Source organism: Notechis scutatus, chromosome 12, assembly GCF_049901735.1.
Source record: "Notechis scutatus isolate UNSWTSFEM ecotype Mainland chromosome 12, rNotScu1.2, whole genome shotgun sequence".
Classification (NCBI taxonomy): domain Eukaryota; kingdom Metazoa; phylum Chordata; class Lepidosauria; order Squamata; family Elapidae; genus Notechis; species Notechis scutatus.
In genome coordinates, this window is record NC_142020.1 from 1,428,627 (window position 1) to 1,445,786 (window position 17,160).

At 54.7% G+C, this 17,160-nt stretch overlaps 1 protein-coding gene across 4 annotated transcripts in view; it reads left to right on the plus strand.

The window, feature by feature from the left end:
• The window catches only part of SCNN1B (sodium channel epithelial 1 subunit beta), a 32,162-nt gene extending 15,340 nt beyond the window's left edge, over positions 1 to 16,822 (plus strand). The window contains exons 1-14 of one of the 4 annotated variants that reach the window (XM_087973088.1): positions 1,055 to 1,183; positions 4,155 to 4,473; positions 5,060 to 5,357; positions 6,117 to 6,307; positions 8,977 to 9,080; positions 9,675 to 9,838; positions 10,107 to 10,205; positions 11,835 to 11,927; positions 12,151 to 12,268; positions 12,528 to 12,603; positions 12,691 to 12,748; positions 13,146 to 13,207; positions 15,227 to 15,302; positions 15,895 to 16,822. In XM_087973088.1, the coding sequence (XP_087829214.1) occupies positions 4,163 to 4,473; positions 5,060 to 5,357; positions 6,117 to 6,307; positions 8,977 to 9,080; positions 9,675 to 9,838; positions 10,107 to 10,205; positions 11,835 to 11,927; positions 12,151 to 12,268; positions 12,528 to 12,603; positions 12,691 to 12,748; positions 13,146 to 13,207; positions 15,227 to 15,302; positions 15,895 to 16,308 (2,064 nt within the window). In that variant the 5' untranslated portion in view covers positions 1,055 to 1,183; positions 4,155 to 4,162 and the 3' untranslated portion in view covers positions 16,309 to 16,822. Of the gene's footprint in view, positions 1 to 1,054; positions 1,184 to 4,154; positions 4,474 to 5,059; positions 5,358 to 6,116; positions 6,308 to 8,976; positions 9,081 to 9,674; positions 9,839 to 10,106; positions 10,206 to 11,834; positions 11,928 to 12,150; positions 12,269 to 12,527; positions 12,604 to 12,690; positions 12,749 to 13,145; positions 13,208 to 15,226; positions 15,303 to 15,894 lie in introns of those variants that run through there. The other 3 variants (XM_087973092.1, XM_087973090.1, XM_087973089.1) reach the window with 3 other exon arrangements.
• The last annotated feature ends 338 nt before the right edge of the window (positions 16,823 to 17,160 follow it).

A 17,160-nucleotide genomic window follows, 5' to 3' on the forward strand; every position in this document is an offset into this window, starting at 1 on the left:
GTTCCTGCTATTCCTACTTCCCCACGTATGTTCTATGGCTAGGCTGTCTTTGTTGCCTGGTCAGGTCCGAGATAGAGGATTCTCTTGCACCTTCTGAAGGAGAAAATTCCCACAAGAAAAGCCTGGAATTTCCTAGAGGGAGATGTGTCTCCTAATAAATATTGGGATCATGGAATCCTTCCGACTTTCCCTTAGAAAGAGCAGCTATGTGGCGTAGGTATGCCCCTTTCTCTGCTTTCCCAGTTTTGAGATCATGACTCTTCCTAACAGTCTCTGTTGACATGTCTCCTCTGTCCCTTCTTGGAAGAAAGTGGCTTTAAAACGGAGAAGCTGCTGTTAAGAGCTTCATGGGAGGCTGTTCTCAAGGGTGTATCTACCTGAGAGCGTTTGTGTCTAGTCCACAGACCTCCAGCGGTGGGCCTGTGGAGAAGCCACCGGGGCCCCTCGAACGGTTTCAGGCAAGACACCAAGAGCTGGTTCTGCTTCCAGGAGGCTTGGAAGAGCAGCCCTGCCTGTCCTGGCCCTCTTGAACTTTGCCTAGACTTCCTGCAGGCGACTCAGGCTGAGCTTTCTGCCCCACTTCGGAATGTGCCCCTGCGGGATTGACCTTTAGAGCTTATCTTTTTCAACAGGAATGTCGCTATGAGAGATGGCAATTGTTCTAGCATAATTGCTTCTTATCCTTTTATTATAAATTGCCAGGAGATTTTTGGTAGACAGTGGAATAATCTCATCAATTTAAAAATGTGCGTGTCATTTTAAACCACATCAATAAACGTGTAGCTTACAAAGCACTGATGAAAGGAGCCATCCCAGACAGGTGGCTGCCTCAGGTGAGGAGATGCCCTGGAGGGGGCTTCTAAATTTATTGAACAGGATCAAAGTTGGAATGGGACCTTGGAGGTCTTCTAGTCCAGCCCCCTGCTCAAGCAGGAGAACCTATACTATTCCAGACCAATGGCCTGTCCGGTCTCTTCTTAAAAGCCTCCAGTGATGACACACCCACAACTTTTGAAAGCAGTTTGCTCCACCGATTAATTGTTCTCACTGTTAGGAAGTTTCTCCTTCTTCTCTCCTTGGTTAGATTCCATCCACGGTTCCTTATCCTACCTCCAGGTGCCTTGGGAAATAAATTGGCCCCCTCTTCCTTGGGGCAGCCCTTCAAGTTAAGATTGTCAGAAAGGTAAGAGATATAAGAGATAATAGCACGTAAAGAAAATGTGATCGTTGCTATAACTGGCAAGAAAAGTATTAATTATAATTGTTAGCACAAGATATATGCGCCCAGCCTGTTTAAATCAGAACTTTGCTGGCTGGAGAATTCTGGGAGTTGAAGTCCACAAGTCTTAAAGTTGCCAAGTTTGGGGACCCCCGATTTAAATGAAAGATGAGTTTATTGTAAATATAAAATAAAAAAAGCTTTAATTAAAAAAAACAAGAATTGGAAGACAGCTATCATGTCACCCCCCGGTCCTTCTTTTCATTAGACCGTACTTATACCCAGTTTCTGTAATCGTTCCTTGTATGATTTAGCTTCTAGGCTCCCTAATTTTTCTTGCTCTTCTCTGAACTCTTTATTTATGACTCATTCAAAGGAATTCGGCTTCATGTAACTTAAATTCATTATTCCTTGCATTCAGTGCTGGGCTGCTGCCGGTTCGGGCTGGTTCTACCAAACCGGTAGTTCCAACAATCAGCTGGCCCCTCCCACCCACCCCTGCCTATCCTGTCTTATATTTCCGTGCTTTTCAGCTCAGCTGGATTTCTCACGCCTCAGCTGTTTCCCTTACCGGGGGGCTGCCCTGTAGAGGTTCAAATTGGTGTGTTTTTTTTAATGTTTCCTGCGTGCTCACAGAACCGGTTGTTAAACCTGTTGTAGCCCACCACTGCTTGCACTGCCCCCTGGAACGACACCCTTTCAGGTAAATGCAGGTAGCTAGCTCCTTGTTCGGTCTTCTCTTCACCACCATGCATGGCATGTTCTGCATTAGTCAGACTCCACTTGGAATCCAGGTCTGGGTCCCTCAACCCATAAGGGAGGATTGAGAGAAACTGGAACTGGTTCAGAGGAGGATCATGAGGCTGATCAGAAGAGTAGAAAGGGACTTCCGGGAGAAGGTCTACTTCCAGTAAGGGAGTGATGGCCTCGCAGAAAAGGTCCGGACCTGCCTGTTACTCTCCACTGCACCTGATATGCTTTGAACGCCAGAGACCTTTTGATGATGAGGGGAGGGGAAACCTTCAGTGGGACAGGTAGCTCAGTGGGGTTCCCTTCCATCTCTGGGGCTTTATGGGAAGCCCTTAATTTTACAGCAAACACGATATGACCTTCTAGATAGGCTGTGGATTTAAATTCTTTTCCTCAGGATGGAAAACAGTCTCTGGTACTCCGTCTAGTCCAAGGGTCTCCAACCTTGGCAACATGAAGACTTTGCTGGCTGAGGAACTCTGGGAATTGAAACCCACAAGTCTTAACGTTGCCAAGGTTGGAGAGGAGATCCCCTGGTCTAGTCCACCCTACGACTGTTGAGAGCAATAAGCTGCTCCAAAGGCCTTTGAGAACTACACCATCGGAGGGGCCTCCGGTTCTTGGGGTCCTGGAATTCCTGAAACCCTCAGACTTCTTCTCCACCAGTCCCTCCAGATGCTAGGATGCAGCCTGCTGGCATGAGAGACGTGGATCTGTTCAAACTGGCATTCCTCCAGCCTTTCTTATTCTCCACACACCTTTTCAACATTGAGGAAGCTCCTGCTGAACTTTGTTGGAATGTTTTGATGTCTTCCATATACTTTCTGCTGGAGTTGTTTGTGATTGTGTGATTCTAAGAACAGTCCTTTGCAGGATCTTCCCAGCCTTTTCTCCTCAACCATCTCAAGTCACTGGAACTGAACTGCTTGCTACCCCCGTTCCCTTTTCTGGAATCTGCATACAAGCTTGGCTCTTCTCTTCTTCTTCCTCCTCCTCCTCTTCATGTCCCAAATACCACGGTCCCTTTCTCCCAAAGCATCAGTCACCTACATTCCTTTTCCCAGTTCTTCCCTGTTGGGAAAGATTAGACCCAGCAGGACCCTTTGTTCCTTCCTCTGCCTTCTGATGAATGGAGCTATCAGCAAAAGAGGTCAGGAACTCGTTGGCAAGTAGCCCTGGAAGGCTACAGCTTACTCGGGAGGAGAGAAAAGAGGGGAAATGTTCTGGTGTATGTAAAGGAGAAAATACCCTTGAACAGAAATTCACGAAGCAGAGCATGGAAATCCTGCTGACGGTTCTGTGAAACAACAAAAGGAAGGATTAGTGTCCTTGGCATTGTTGTAGGAGCTTATTATAAACTGCCTGGACAGGTGGAGCATTTGGGGAAGGCTGTTCAACGTCAAAGGACCAGACTTTCAATGAGGCATATTGTAATGGGGGGGGGGGGTTCAACCATCACAATATCTGTTGGGGACCTAACTCTGCCAAGCGTGCCACCGAGTTCTGGTGATGCCTAGGTGGTCATAATTGTCCTCCTGGGTTAGTGCTCCAGGTTCTCCCTGTCTACTCCCATATTCAGGGCTATGGTCTAGCAGCATCTAAGATTGTAAGGGATACCACCACTGCCACCACCTGTCAGCCCTGAAGGTGGCCTAATTGTGGCCATTTTCTCCTTGTAGTTTTTCTTTGGGGAGGTTTCTGCTTCAGGGTTGACTCAGCCTGGAGTGAAGGGGCCAGGGAGTGGGGTGTAGAGAGAGCTGGAGTGTGGTAGCTTCAATAAAATTATTTCCCCTGGGAATCAAGGACGTTCGTGTAGGTGTTCGAGAGGTGGAGACTGAGGTTGCCTAGCAACCAGACTACATGCTGATTGGACCATGTGACTGGAGACTCTGATGGGAGTTTTACTTTTAATTGGGTGTAAAACCGGCGGGAACTTAGAGCCGGTTCTCCACCAAGACTATGCCAATTTGATATGCCCCAATAAGAGTCTTCTTTGAGGAATAGGCCTGCCTCGGAGTTCTCATTGAAGGGGATGTATTCCCTGGAACCTTGACACCCTCTACCTGCCGCTGGCTCCTCTGTTGCTTCTTATTCTCGAGCTGCTCCTTATTCCACCAATGAGAAATTGGGCATTTTTTTTCTTATTCCATTTATGTCACGGACTTTTCCTGTTGTTTTGCAAAAGCTCCTGCAATGACGCTGAAGAAGTACTTTGTGAAGGCTCTCCATCGCCTCCAGAAGGGCCCTGGATACACCTACCAGGAGCTGCTGGTCTGGTACTGTGACAACACCAACACCCATGGGCCCAAGCGCATCATTTGTGAGGGTCCGAAGAAGAAGCTGATCTGGTTCTTCTTGACACTGCTCTTCGCTTCGCTGGTGTTCTGGCAGTGGGGCATCCTCATCAACACCTACCTGTCCTACAATGTCACAGCCTCTCTGGCCATCGGCTTCAAGACCATGACCTTCCCCGCTGTGACCATCTGCAATGCAAGCCCTTTCCGGTGAGTTCCTTCTGCAGGGATCCAGGCTGGAATCGGGAGGGCCTCTGCATTCATCAACAGTCCCTGGTACTGCTGTTCAAGTTGGATGGGATTCAGTGGTGGGATTCAAAAATTTTTACTACCGGTTCTGTGCGCATGGCTTGGTGGGCGTGGCTTGGCAGTGTGGCAGGGAAGGATACTGCAAATCCCCATTCCCTCCCCACCCCACTAACCTGCTTTCCAGCCCCATTCTCCTCTGCAGGGCAACCAAAGAAGACCCAGCCAATCAGCTGGGACTCGATGGGAGGCAGAAAATAGATTGGGTTGGTGGGGCCAGTCAGAGGTGGGATTGGCCGGTTCGCTGAACTACTCAAAATTTCTGCTACCGGTTCCCCAGAACTGGTCCAAACTTGCTCAATGCCACCTCTGCTTCCTTCCCCTTTTGTTCCTCTCTTCCTTCCACGGGCAGGATTCCAATTTGGCTTCCTACCTGGTCTAGTGCCCAGTTGTTGTTTGGAGATGTGTGTATGGTTGTACAGGATCCTCTCTGCATTTTCCACTTGTGATGGCCAAACCTGGCCTGAACTTCCTTTGGCACATCTCTCAGGTATTCTAAGGTGAAGCCCTTCCTGAAAGACTTGGATGAGCTCATTGAGGCAGCCCTTGAAAGGATCTTGCAGCCCCTTCAGGGAAATGCATCGGCCACCCCTGCAGCAAATCTAAGCGAGAAGCTCAACTTGCAGCTCTGGAACCAGATCCCCCTGGTCTTGATTGACGAGAGCGACGCGGCTCATCCAGTCATCCTGGACATTCTTGGGAACGGCTCTCTGGGTCCTGGAGGGCACCAGAACTCCTCCACTTTTGGCAACCTGGAAGCAAAGAGATACAAGCTGGCTCTGAAACTGGTAAGCAGGGGAGGAGGAGGATTTCCCCCATGACCCCCCCAGAGGAGGAACTCATCCCCTGCTCCTAGGCATGCCAATGCCCCTCCCTCACAGCCCTGCCTGGTGGCACACCTTCCGGGCTCTCCCACAGGGTGGTCCTTGCAGCTCTGAGCTTTTGGCTAGGGGTCTAGGACAGTTCACTCCGACCAACTCGACGTGGCTATTTCACCACGTCCATCTTGCAATTGCCAACTCACCACGTCCATCTCACTGTGGACAACTCAGCCCAGGACAAGTTGCCATGGCCAACTTGCTGTGGGACAACTCGACTCAGAAAATTAATTCCATGTGGGATAACTCACTATGATAAATGTTATCTGATGCGGTTTCTTTGATATTATTTCCATTGACAAAAATGGAAATTATGTCAAAGAAACAGTGGTGGATAACCAGGGCAGATTATTTTGTTGAGTTATCCATGGTGAGCTGTCCTGTGGTGAGTTGGCTGCGTCAGAACGGCCACGAGAGTTGGCCATGGTGAGTTGTCCTATTCTGCCCAGCTAGACGTTTCCTTTGGCAGCTCTGCTGGTAAGCGGGCCAAATGGTGGGTCTATTTAGAAGTTACTGAGGAAGCCCCACCAGGTCACTTGCTCAGCGGGAAAAAGCTCCTTATTTCTGGGCCAGCAAGGTGTCATGTACCTGAAAAGGCCAACGCCTCCTCACAGCTGCTAGGCTTCCCTTCCAAATGTGTTCTCCCTTCCCTCCTGGTTGCATCCTCAGTGCACACACCTCACCCCTCACTGCTTCTACCGGAAGTTCACCAGCGCGGCCCAGGCGGTGACCGAGTGGTATGTCCTGCAGTCTACCAGCATCTTGTCCAAAGTGCCATTGAGCAAAAGGATTGAAATGGGCTACCAGGCAGAGGACATGATCTTGGCGTGTCTCTATGGAGCTGAGCCTTGCAACCACAGGTAGGTGCGCAGGAGAATTCACTTCGCATTTGACTTGGTTCCTTCTTGAACCGCAAGGCCTTGTACGGCTCTTAGTGTTCAGTGTGAACCCACGTGCTGCGGCCTGCAGAACCAACCAGGATATAAAAATCAGCCTGGGGTAAACCAAGGAAAAGGCAGAGATCCAGTGCCCGAGCTTCCCGTAAAGGACTCCGCAAGCGAGTTCGTTGCTGCCCATTTGCAGACTCTGAACTGGGCCACGCAGAGGTCTCAGCCGCAGGAGAGGAATTGTAAGGCGACAATGGAGGGCTGAATGAAAGATGCATCAGGAAGTGAGTGAGCTTGGCGCTACCAAGTGAGATGACAACCACAAGCCACAATGGGTGTGTGTGGTCTGCAGAGACGCTCCCTTCGGTGACGCAAGCTGTGCTCCCGGTGCAGGAGGGGGATGTCCAAGGAGGGAGGGGGGGGGTGCTGCCTTCTCGGCCTTTGGGCTAAGAGCATCTTGTCTGCTCTTCCTCCACTTCCTGCTGCCTTAATTCCCTTTCTGGCCCAGTCCAGCTCGGTCACAGAGGGTGGATTACCCTCTGAGAAACAAGATCCTGTATATTGAAATAAGATTTTGCAAAAGCTTCAGTCTCAGATCCGGAGAAGCTTAAACCAACCTGGCTAAAGCCAAAACCAACAAGGCAGAGAAGACTTCCCTCCTGTGCGGGGGGGGGAGGGGGGGAGGGGGGCTTCCACAGGCCAGACAAGGCCTTGGGCATTTCCCCCAAGGAAAGATGGGGGGTCCCTCAGTTGCCAGAGTGAATCCTGGCCAAGAGGCTTGTGCTTTGAGTACCCAGAAATCTTTGGGGTGAGCAGACATCCATCCCTTGGCAGGGCTCCCAGTGAAGGCACAGCCTGACGAAGCTCCAGCGAGGCTGAGCTGGACGTGCTTCTCTGTGGCCTTTCCCTGGCCGCCTCCTGGACCCCTGCAGAACCTCTCTGGGTCTTAGCTGTGATTCTGTGACACTCTTGTCCACTGACTCGGCTTGGAGGGCAGCCGCCTCTCCTTCCGGCCATCGCCTTGCCAGGAGCAATCAATCAGCCGACATTTGAACTCCTTTTTGAAGAGAGGCAGCCGACCCTCTTCACCAAATGGTTTGGTTTTTCTGTTGGAAGGCAGGTACCCTCCACATCATCTGCCACAAGCCTCTTATTTTGGTTTGTCCTCAGTCCAGAATTTGCTGATCCCCAATGGCTGCTGTTCTGACCAAGGCTTCCTGGGACCATAGTTAAGCAAATGCATAGTCCAAACAACTCTTTTTTTATTTCAACGCTGGGAATTATGTTCATTCCCAGCCCATAATGAGTCCCAAACAGTCCCTCGAGATAAGCACCCACCTTTCTCTCCTTTGAATTGCTGCCAACAACTAAAGTGCCAAATTAACGGTACAAAACCAAACGAAGTACAAAGTCCACACAGGGCTTCAAGGATTAATCCGAAGAGAATGAATGACTTTGCTTCCTGCAAAGATTTCATCACCTTTGCCTGTCCTTTATCCCTTAGGAGAGGGGCAATCCCTCCCAGCCTTACTCCCGAGTTGCCTCTTTTGTCTTAGCTGCTCTTGCCTTCTGGCAGCTCTGCACACACGCACTGGGAACAGGCTCCCCCTGTTCATCTACCTCGCTGCTGCCAGACTCTGGAGGCTCCGGAATCAGCACCCCACTTCCAGATGGCCTTGGCCCCGCCTCTGCATCGGATGCAGGACCTTTGTCTGAGTCCTCTCCAGACTCCCTGACTGGTCCCTGTTCTTCCCCACTGTCCGATTCCGCTGCCGTCTGCACAGGTTGCCAGCAGACCACAACAGCTGCTTCCTTATGCTGCTCATCCCCATAAGTCGGCTCAGGACCCAGGGCAGCGTAGTCCCCTTTCCCTTCCAGAGCCTCATCAGCTCCTTGGAAGTTTTATGACCGAAAAGGTTCGTTTGCTCAGAGTCGGCTGGACCCATTTCCCCCCCCCTCCGAAAACAAGAATTGGTCAACAGGACCGTATCATACATTTTATGGGTGAATTTATAGGAGTCATATCCTCCCTCCCCTTTTCATCACAGCAACAACCCGATGAGGTAGCTTGGACGTTTTCAGAGAAACTGAACGTGTGCGAGGGGAGCCCCCGAGGCGCCCTTCCTTCCGGATGTCAAAGCCAGGGCTCCGTCAGTTAGCTCCGAGGCCTGGCTTCACACGGCCCCCACGCCAGGCTCCCTTAACTGCTGGCTCTGTCCCCGGTCTTTCGTGGCTCAGAGCCTCCTCCAAAGGCTGGATGCCGGGGACTCCCGGTGGTTGGCAAGAGAAACCTCCAGCCAGTGATTTGCTGGCTGTCCGGTTTTGGGTGAAGCCAGGAGGAACCTTCGTGTCCATAGTTTAGGCCTCTTGGGTTGTGTGAATGTGGCCAGTGCATGGATAACCTTCCCTGGAAGTCAAATCAGAAGCAGACGCTGGGATTGATCTGGATTTTCTGATTTCTCACGGCAGCTCAGGGTCTGGTGGAGGGTTTCCCTGGAAGACCCCCATGCAGCACCAGAGAGATGATTTACTGCCCGCTCCCCTGAAGTTTGGGGAGGGCCAGTCCAGCCAGTCTGAGGTGGGCCAGGACCCCCACGAACCTCCCCACGAGAATAATCTCTTTGCTGCTTGGCTTCCTGCAGGAACTTCACCCACCTCTACCACCCGGACCACGGAAACTGCTACGTCTTCAACTGGGGGGTTGAGAAGGAGCCCCTCCTCTCCTCCAATCCAGGGGCAGAGTTTGGTGGGTACACAGGGGGGGTATGGATGGAAGACCCCCTGGAGGAGGGTCTCAAGGCCTGGCTGGGCTCCAACTGGAGGTGGGGGGGGGGCTCTGTAGAGCTGGCAGGGGCCCCACACCTCTCCCGCCATGTCGAAGTAGATTTGGTCCCAGGAAAGGGAGACAGCCTCGGGGTCCGGCCCTGCAGCTGCGACGGTCAGCACCATTTGTAGACCTGGAGACGGGCAGGGGGGGGAACTAACCTTAGGCTGGCATTGCTCATCCAGGCTGAATTTGTGTGGGGGTTGATGCCAAGCCCCCTTCCAAAGTCCAGAAGGAAACTGGAGCAGGGAGACCCCAGCAGCAAAAGAAGCACTCTATTGCAGCTCAGAGGCACCAGCCAGCCCCCCCCCCATCCCAAGCTCGTGCCCTGCTGTTCTCCAGGGTGTGGCAAAGGGACTGGATGTCCAGCCCTTTGCGCAGAGGCGCCTGGCTGCCAAGACAAGCCCCCACCCCAACAAACAGAGTGAAGACAGGCTGGTGCCCTGTTTCCGCACCCCATTTCTCTGCCAGGACCCCCAGCCTCCGGCTGATCCCTGTGGGGCTTTGCCTCTGCAGGGCTGAAGGTGATCCTGGATATCAGCCAGAAGGACTACATCCCCTTCCTCACCACCACGGCCGGAGCCCGGCTGATGCTGCATGAGCAGGGCAGCTTCCCTTTCCTGAAGGATCAGGGCATCTACGCCATGTCAGGGACCGAGACCTCCATCGGCGTCCTGGTGGTAGGTGGGCTGCTCTGAGCTGACCGCCTGAAGAGAAGTGGGAGCCAGCCAGAGGTGGGAAGGGAATCCGGGGGGTCTCCTGCCTCAGGGGAGCTGCTTTCCCCATCTGGCGGTGGGTTCGGAGGACTTCAACCCCTGTGTGACCCACACTCCCCAGAGATGTGAAGAGGGACAGGGGAGCCCAGTTTGGGGGTCGGGGGGAAGGCCCTCCGTGCCAGGAAGCCAGAAGCCACCGTTGCCTCCTCTCTGGGCCTCCCTTCCTTCCTAGGATGAACTGGAGAGGATGGGTGCTCCCTACAGCGACTGCACCGTCAATGGGTCCGACGTTCCCGTGAAGAACCTCTACGAGGACTACACTGCCTCGCAGGTGATGGGGTTTCCCGGTTGGGGTCCCTGCCTCCTTCCCTGTTGCTGGGGGCGTCTGCAGTATGGCCAGAGGATGAGTCCTGCGGGATGTTGATCTGGCATGGGGCACGAAGGGAGGGTCCCTGTCAGCCCCCTTGGCTGGTCTTCGTGGCCAGAGCACCTGTGGCCTTGCAGGAGGCACCTGGGTCCTTAATGCCCTTTTCCCATTGACAGAAAAGGGGCAGCTGGGAGGTGGGGGGGGCTCACCTCCTGGCCTGGCTGCCTTCAGTGTCCGGCCATCGGGTAGGGCTTGAGCTGGGGGTCCAGAAGAGGCCGGAGATTTGCTCCCCTCAGAACCTGGAAACCTGAGCAGCTCCCCCTGAGGGTTGGCCTTGATGAGAGCAGGAAGCTGATTGCAGGGAGTGGTCTCTGCTGCCTCAACTGCATCCGAGTGGAAAACACAGCAATGGGGGGGACTCGTGGGGTCCATCTGCTGGACGTGATGTGGCGGCATCCCCAGCCCTGAGAAGGAGCTTCGTCCCCTGCTTGCTGCTTGGGCAGAGCCAGATGGTCTTTGGGAGGACCCGCCTTGGCTGCTCCTGATGGGTCCTGGGCTTTCAGATGTTGCGGGGGGAGCAGGGAGACGTGGCTCGCCCCTTGTGCCCCTAGTTCCTGCAAGCCCTGGTGTGGTGAGATGGGCTCCATCGCAGGAGGTGAGCCGCCCGGGGACTGATGCTCAGCAGCTGAGCTCCAGGAACAGGGGCTGGACGACGCCTCTGCCAGACCAAGCCGGGCGGGGGGAATCTGGGGTGCCTATGCTTGGGGGCTTTGGGCTCCCCTTAGAGGGCCGTGCCTTCTCGCTCTGCTCTGCTCTGTTCCGCTTTGCCCCAGCCCCGCCGTCCTGCTCCGTGGGCAGAAGGGCCCTGTGAGCTCTCAGGTGCAGAGCAGCTGCAGCCTCTTGAAAGCTGAGCTCCTTGAGTCACCTGGGCAAAGCAGGTGAGCCCAGGGAAGCCCTCCCAGGACGGGCTGCAGGGCTGCTCAGAAGGAATGGAACTGCCCTGATTGTGGAGAAAGGAGGGCAGAGGAAGACCCCCCACCCAAAACGGGGAAGAGGGGAGCAAAGGGGCAGCCGGTTTCTGAACCTGCCCCAATCTCCTGAAACTGCTGAGGAAGTTTCCAAACTCCTCCAGGGCCGCCTTGTCCTTGAGAAGAGAGCAGGGGCGCTTCCTGGTCTCTGGGTGGCCCCCTTTTTTCCCGGTGGCTGGGTGGTTCCAAGTAAGCCTTTAGCACAAGCGCCCTCCTTTTATAATCCCTCGTGCATTTCCTTAGAAAATCCGTCACTGCAGGAACTCTTTGTGCTGGCCGCCTCCCTCCTCGATGGGTGGGGCCCTTTTCTAGCCAGAGTCTCTTGAAAATGGGGGTGGGGAATACAAGCTGGCACCCTGCTGTGGCCCTTGGCTTGAGGATTCCTGCCAGAGACCAGCTCAGACCTCTGGAAGGAGCTGCCACTGGGGCACAGCAAGGCCTTTGTGGAAGAGGGGTCTTTCATCTCTGGGCGCCCCTCCTCTGCCCTGCCCCCAGATGGAAAGGGCTGTTCTCCAGATCTAGGGAGAGCTACTCAGGTGGGTTCTCTAATGGTTCCTCTTTGCAGGTCAAGGAGATGGGGGCCTGTGCCAACTGCTCCCACCCTGGCAGCAAGATGGCCCCCTTCCGAAGCCAGTACAAAACCATGTACTCCATCCAGGTGAGCAATGCTGCTGTTCCTCCCCTCCCCCGTTCCCCAAGGAGCCCCTCTCGGTGCCAGGCTGGGGGGCTGAGATTCCCAAGAGCTCTTGTGGCCCCTCTTGTGGGGGCCTCTTGGAGGAATTCAGCTGGGAACCGGCAAGGGGAGGTGGTAGCGCCCAGGGGCTGGGGCTGGGCCCTGCTCTTGGGTAGCACCCGGCCAACAGGGCCCCGTCCTCTTCCAGGCCTGCCTGCGCTCCTGCCTCCAAGCCAAGATAGTGAAGACCTGCCAGTGTGCCCACTATTCCTATCCGCTGCCCAAAGGAGCCCATTACTGCAACAACGAGGACTATCCATCCTGGGGTGAGGAAATGGAGGGAACGACCCCATGGCTGTAGGGACCCAGCAAGACAACGGGGCCACCGGGGCGCCATGGGGAGGGAATCTGAGAGCCCAGTGGCCCCTTCCTAGACGCCCAGGTGTGCTGCTCCCAACAGAGAGAGACAAGGAGCTCTGAATCCTTAGCGAAAGCTTTGGTTCGAGGCGTCTCTCCTTCAGAATTAAAGGTGACATGGAAGCTCAGATTCTACCTTGGGCCAAGACGCTGTTTCCTTCCCCACAGCCTACTGCTACTCCATCCTGCGCATGAGCCAGGAGCACCGGCAGGATTGCATCCAATCTTGCAAGGAGACCTGCAAGTAAGAGTGGTTGAGCAGAGCCAATGGTGGGGGAGGGGCTGAGGGGGGGGGCAAGGGAAAAGTCTGACCTTTCATCTCTTCCTCCAGCAACACCCAGTACAAGATGACCATTTCCATGGCAGAGTGGCCCTCCGAAGCTTCAGAGGTGAGTCCTACCTGAGGCCAGCTCCTCACCTGCCTTTCCAAGGGCTGGACAAGGGAGGCTGGGCGGCCATCTTGATATTTCTGGGGGCGGGGGCGCCTTAACAACCCTTCGTGGACCCCTGTTCAATAGTTTAAATCAGGGGCCTTCAAACTTGACGGCTTTAAGACTTGTGGACTTCAACTCCCAGAATTCCTCCTCCAGTCATGTTAGCTCAGGAATTCTGGGAGTTGAAGTCCGCAAGTCTTAAACTTGCCAAGTTTGAAGACCCTTGACTTAAATTCTAAAAGCCCATGGAAGTAAAAAGGGTATTTAAGCTGAAAAGTCCCACTTCTTGGTCCCCGTAAGACGATCTGTCATCTACCGTGACCTGCTTGTGTCCTTTACTTTCCTCTTCTAGGACTGGATTTTCCATATTTTATCTTACGAAAGAGACACGTCAACCAAAGTGACTCTGGACAGGTGCGTCAGCGTTTCTATTCTTGGTTGAGGCTGATGTGGCAGGAAGCATCGGTTGCAGCTCCTGGGCGGAGGGAAAAGCCCAGAGGGGCAGCCCTCCCCACACGAGGACCATGGGGGAGAGAGGTTGGACCATGGGGGAGGGACCCGCTTCATCCTGGACTTTCTCCTGATGTTGACCGAGTGGCCCTGAGTCACCCCAATGGCTCAGCCAGTCCTGAGTGTAGGAAGGGAAATGTCCCTTGGAAGGCGAATAGGGGCTTCTGCCCTCTCTCCGTGGGAGCCCGGCTCACTTGTGGGTCAACCAGGGGGAGGAAGCCTGGCCAGTTCTGCTTCCTTGCCCATCACAAGTACGTGCAACTTGTGTCTCTGCACAAGGGCCCAATCCTGCAGCTGTTCCCAATCCCTGCAGTGAAACCAAACGCCTTTCCCTTTCTGTCCGAAATAACCTGCGTATGTATCTGTCCAAGCTTCCCTCTTCCCTTGAACTTCCCTCAAACCCGTTTTGTCACAGCTCCCGCCTTCTGGCTCAAAACATTGCACATGCCCCTGTGAAGTCCTGTCCGGTTTGCCATGGCTCTAGTTCTGTCCTCTCTGCTTTGAGGGTGGGGGTGCCTGGCAGGGCCAGAGGGAAGCCCACCAAAGCCCCCTTTGGCTTCTGAGACTTCAGCAGCCCAGCCTGGCCTTTCAACCTGCTGGCTGGATGTGACTCAGCCCCCTGGAGTGGGAGAGGAGGAGACCGAGACCCTGGCGCGCACACATGGGCACCTTCAGCAGAGTATCTGAGGATGGTCTCCTTGGGAAAGGGATGAAGTGGATGACGACGCTCTTAGATCTATTCCCACAATTGCCGCGTCCCAAGAGTCCACCAATCTGGAGGGAAGTTTCTAGGGCTGGCCACAGGGCTCTTTGCCGTTCAACGTTTTGATCAAGATCTTGACTAAGGGAGTTGAGGAGACACTTCAAACATTTGCAGAAGACAAGCTGAGAGAGTGTTGAAGGAGAAGACTCAGAGATTGAAAGACCTGAAGAAGCAGGTCGGGGTAGATCACCTAGAGCAGAGGTCTCCAACCTTGGCAACTTTAAGACTTGTGGACTTCAACTCCCAGAATTCCTCAGCCAGCAAAGCTAGAGAAAGTATCTGTATCAGTGGTCCCCAACCTTCCCACCTTGGCGGCCCAGGCCGGGCAGAGCGGGGGGCATGTGAATGCAGCTTTGTGCGTGAGCACAAGCGCCCTCCACTCTAGCACTCTCTGCTCGTGTGAGTGGAGCTTCGCGCATGAGCATTTCCCCATCGCTCACACGACCCAGTTTCAAGCAGACTGAGGCCTGACAGTGGGCTGCAGCCTGGGGGTTGGGGACCCCCGATCTATATAGTCAAGGCTGACTGGATGGGACATCATGTCAAGTTCTGTTTGGAAAAGTGTGAGTATGGGATGGGAGAGAGCTGGTAATCCGCATGAAGGCACCGGGCTGTCGTTTTCAACCACCATCATCCGTGTGCTAGAGGTGCTAGAAGGGCAAAACACAATCATGGAGTCCAGATCATGGGAAGTAATGGGTCCACTCTGTGGGTCTTGATCAGGCTCTGTGGGTACGACATGACTAGGGTCACCCAGAGGGCAAGATATGAAAGCGCCCTTCAGAAACCCAAAGCAGGCTCACATAGAGGAGGGAGGGGACCTTCTCTGCGTGACAGAACCAGAACCACATGGTTGGAGGCTCAGGCTGGGGTATCAGGAGGATCCTGATTGTATGAGCTCTCCGCCAAGGGAGCAGGCTCGCACGCGAAGTGGCCAGTTCCTTGCTGAAGGGCCAGCTAGAGATTGGATGGTCCTCTGTGAGGGATGCTGGAGCAGGCCTTGCCCTCAGGTCCTTGGAAGCACCTTCAAACTCTTGTGAGTCTGTTCTTCTGCGAACCTTCCGAAAACCCGCAAGCTGTTAGAAAAGGGGTGGAGACAGAAAGGAGGTCTTGTCTCACACGGTGAGGAGCCCTGAATGCTCCTTATTTTTCCGTCACAGAAACGGAATCATCAAGCTCAGCATCTACTTCCAGGAATACAACTACCGCACCATCTCAGAGTCTGCAGCAACCACGGTAAGTGGCCCCGCTGAGATGGCAAGAGGTCCGGTCCTCGGTCCAGCCCCCTCCTTCCCCAGAGGTCCTGCGAGGCTTGTGTCCCCCCCCAGAGGCGGCTGAGGTCATTGACAAGCAGGGATGGGCAACGCAGCGGCAGGGGCCTCCTCTGATGTGGAATGTCCCGTGGGAGGAGGGTGTGCACTCCACTCATGCTTAGCAGCAAGCCCTGCTTTGCATGCGGTGGGAACAATGTCGACATCTGGGAAAACCGGGAGGGGCTGACCTGAAGCAGTGGGGTGACTGGGTTGCTCTGCAAGCAAAAGGAGGAAACTCCAAGCAGCGGCTCAAAGCTCCTTGTGACGGAGGAGAAACAGGCAATTTTCAGGATCCGAAATTTTAGACGTCTGGCCTTGGCTTCAGGAGCTGGATTGGTGAGCAGTCCTCACCTCCATGTTGGCCTCGTGTGGGACCATAAGGGCGAGGAACAGCCCAGCTCCAGACCCCCCCCCCCAAGGCCAAGCTGCGAGGCCCCTCCCTGCATCTTTGCTTTGGGGACGTCTGAACCGGCCAACCTTCACCCCGGGCCTCTCTCTCTCTCTCCCCGCGGCAGATTGTCTGGCTCCTCTCCAGCCTCGGCGGGCAGTTCGGCTTCTGGATGGGGGGCTCCGTCTTGTGCCTCATCGAGTTTGGGGAGATCCTCATCGACTTCGTCTGGATCAGTGTCCTGAAGCTAATCTCCTGGGGCAAGGGGCTGAAGTGGAAGCCAGCCCGCAGGCCCCCAGATGCCCTCCCGTCCATCTGCGAGAAAGTGGAGGCCTACACCAACCTGGGCTTCTGCGGGGAGGAGGAGAAGGCGGCAGCAGCTGAGGGCCCGGGGGGTGGGGCCCCAGATGCTCAAGGGGCTGGCTCTGAGCCGGGCACTCCGCCCCCCAAGTACGACTCTCTTCGTGTGCTCCCTGTGGATCTGGTGGGGCCAGACAGCGACGAGGAAGACGCTCCTGGAGTGGACCCAAAGAGCGAGTGAGGCCAGGAAGGCAGGTTTCCTCCCTGCTCCCCAGGCCCCTGCAGGGCATCTCTCCCTCTTTTCTGGACAGCACAGCCACCCTCCAGTTCCACTCAGCCCAGCAGAAACTCGGGGAGCAGCCGGAGAGCCCAGATCTGCCCAAAGACGTTTCTTTCCGGGTGTAAATCTGGCAAGTCCAGATGTTGCCATGAACGAACGTTGCCATGAAAGGGGGCTTACAGCCAGCCGTGGGAAATGCTCGGTGCACATCTTAAAGTGAACAGGGGGCCTGGGGGGTGGAAGGGGGGAGCCAGGGCCAGGCCTTCTGGGTCCTGCCTGCGCCTGCTGCTGCTTTTATGGGAGAGGCACCTGGCGGGCAGGCAGCTTCCCGGAGGGGCCGATGTCCCATGACGGACTTCATTGGAGCCGATCAAAAGGCTGATATGGGAGAGGAAGGGAGTCACTGGGAAGAAACGGGCCCTTATAACAGTCACAAAGCTTCGTCACGAAATAAACCCAGTTTGGGTGAGTATCATGTTCCCTTAGTCACCTTCCCGCCGCTCCTCTGTCCTCACTTTCCTCATTTTGCGGCCACAAAACTCTTCTCCTCGCAGGACAAGGCGTCACAGGGGTTCGAGGAGAAAGGTGCCAGCTGCTTTTTAGAGGGTGTGTGCAACGCTTGTGGGCAGGAGGCGGCGTGAAAAGCTGCGGCGACAGGTTGTCGCTTGCCGGCTTGGTGCCCATCAGCCTAGGCGGAATCCGAGTCAGAAGGGGGAGATCCGAATTCGGACCAAGTGAATTCTCTCAAAGGCAGTGCCAGCATCTTCACCCTTGCCAACACGAGGCAGAAGACAGGTCCCCAAACCAAGATGT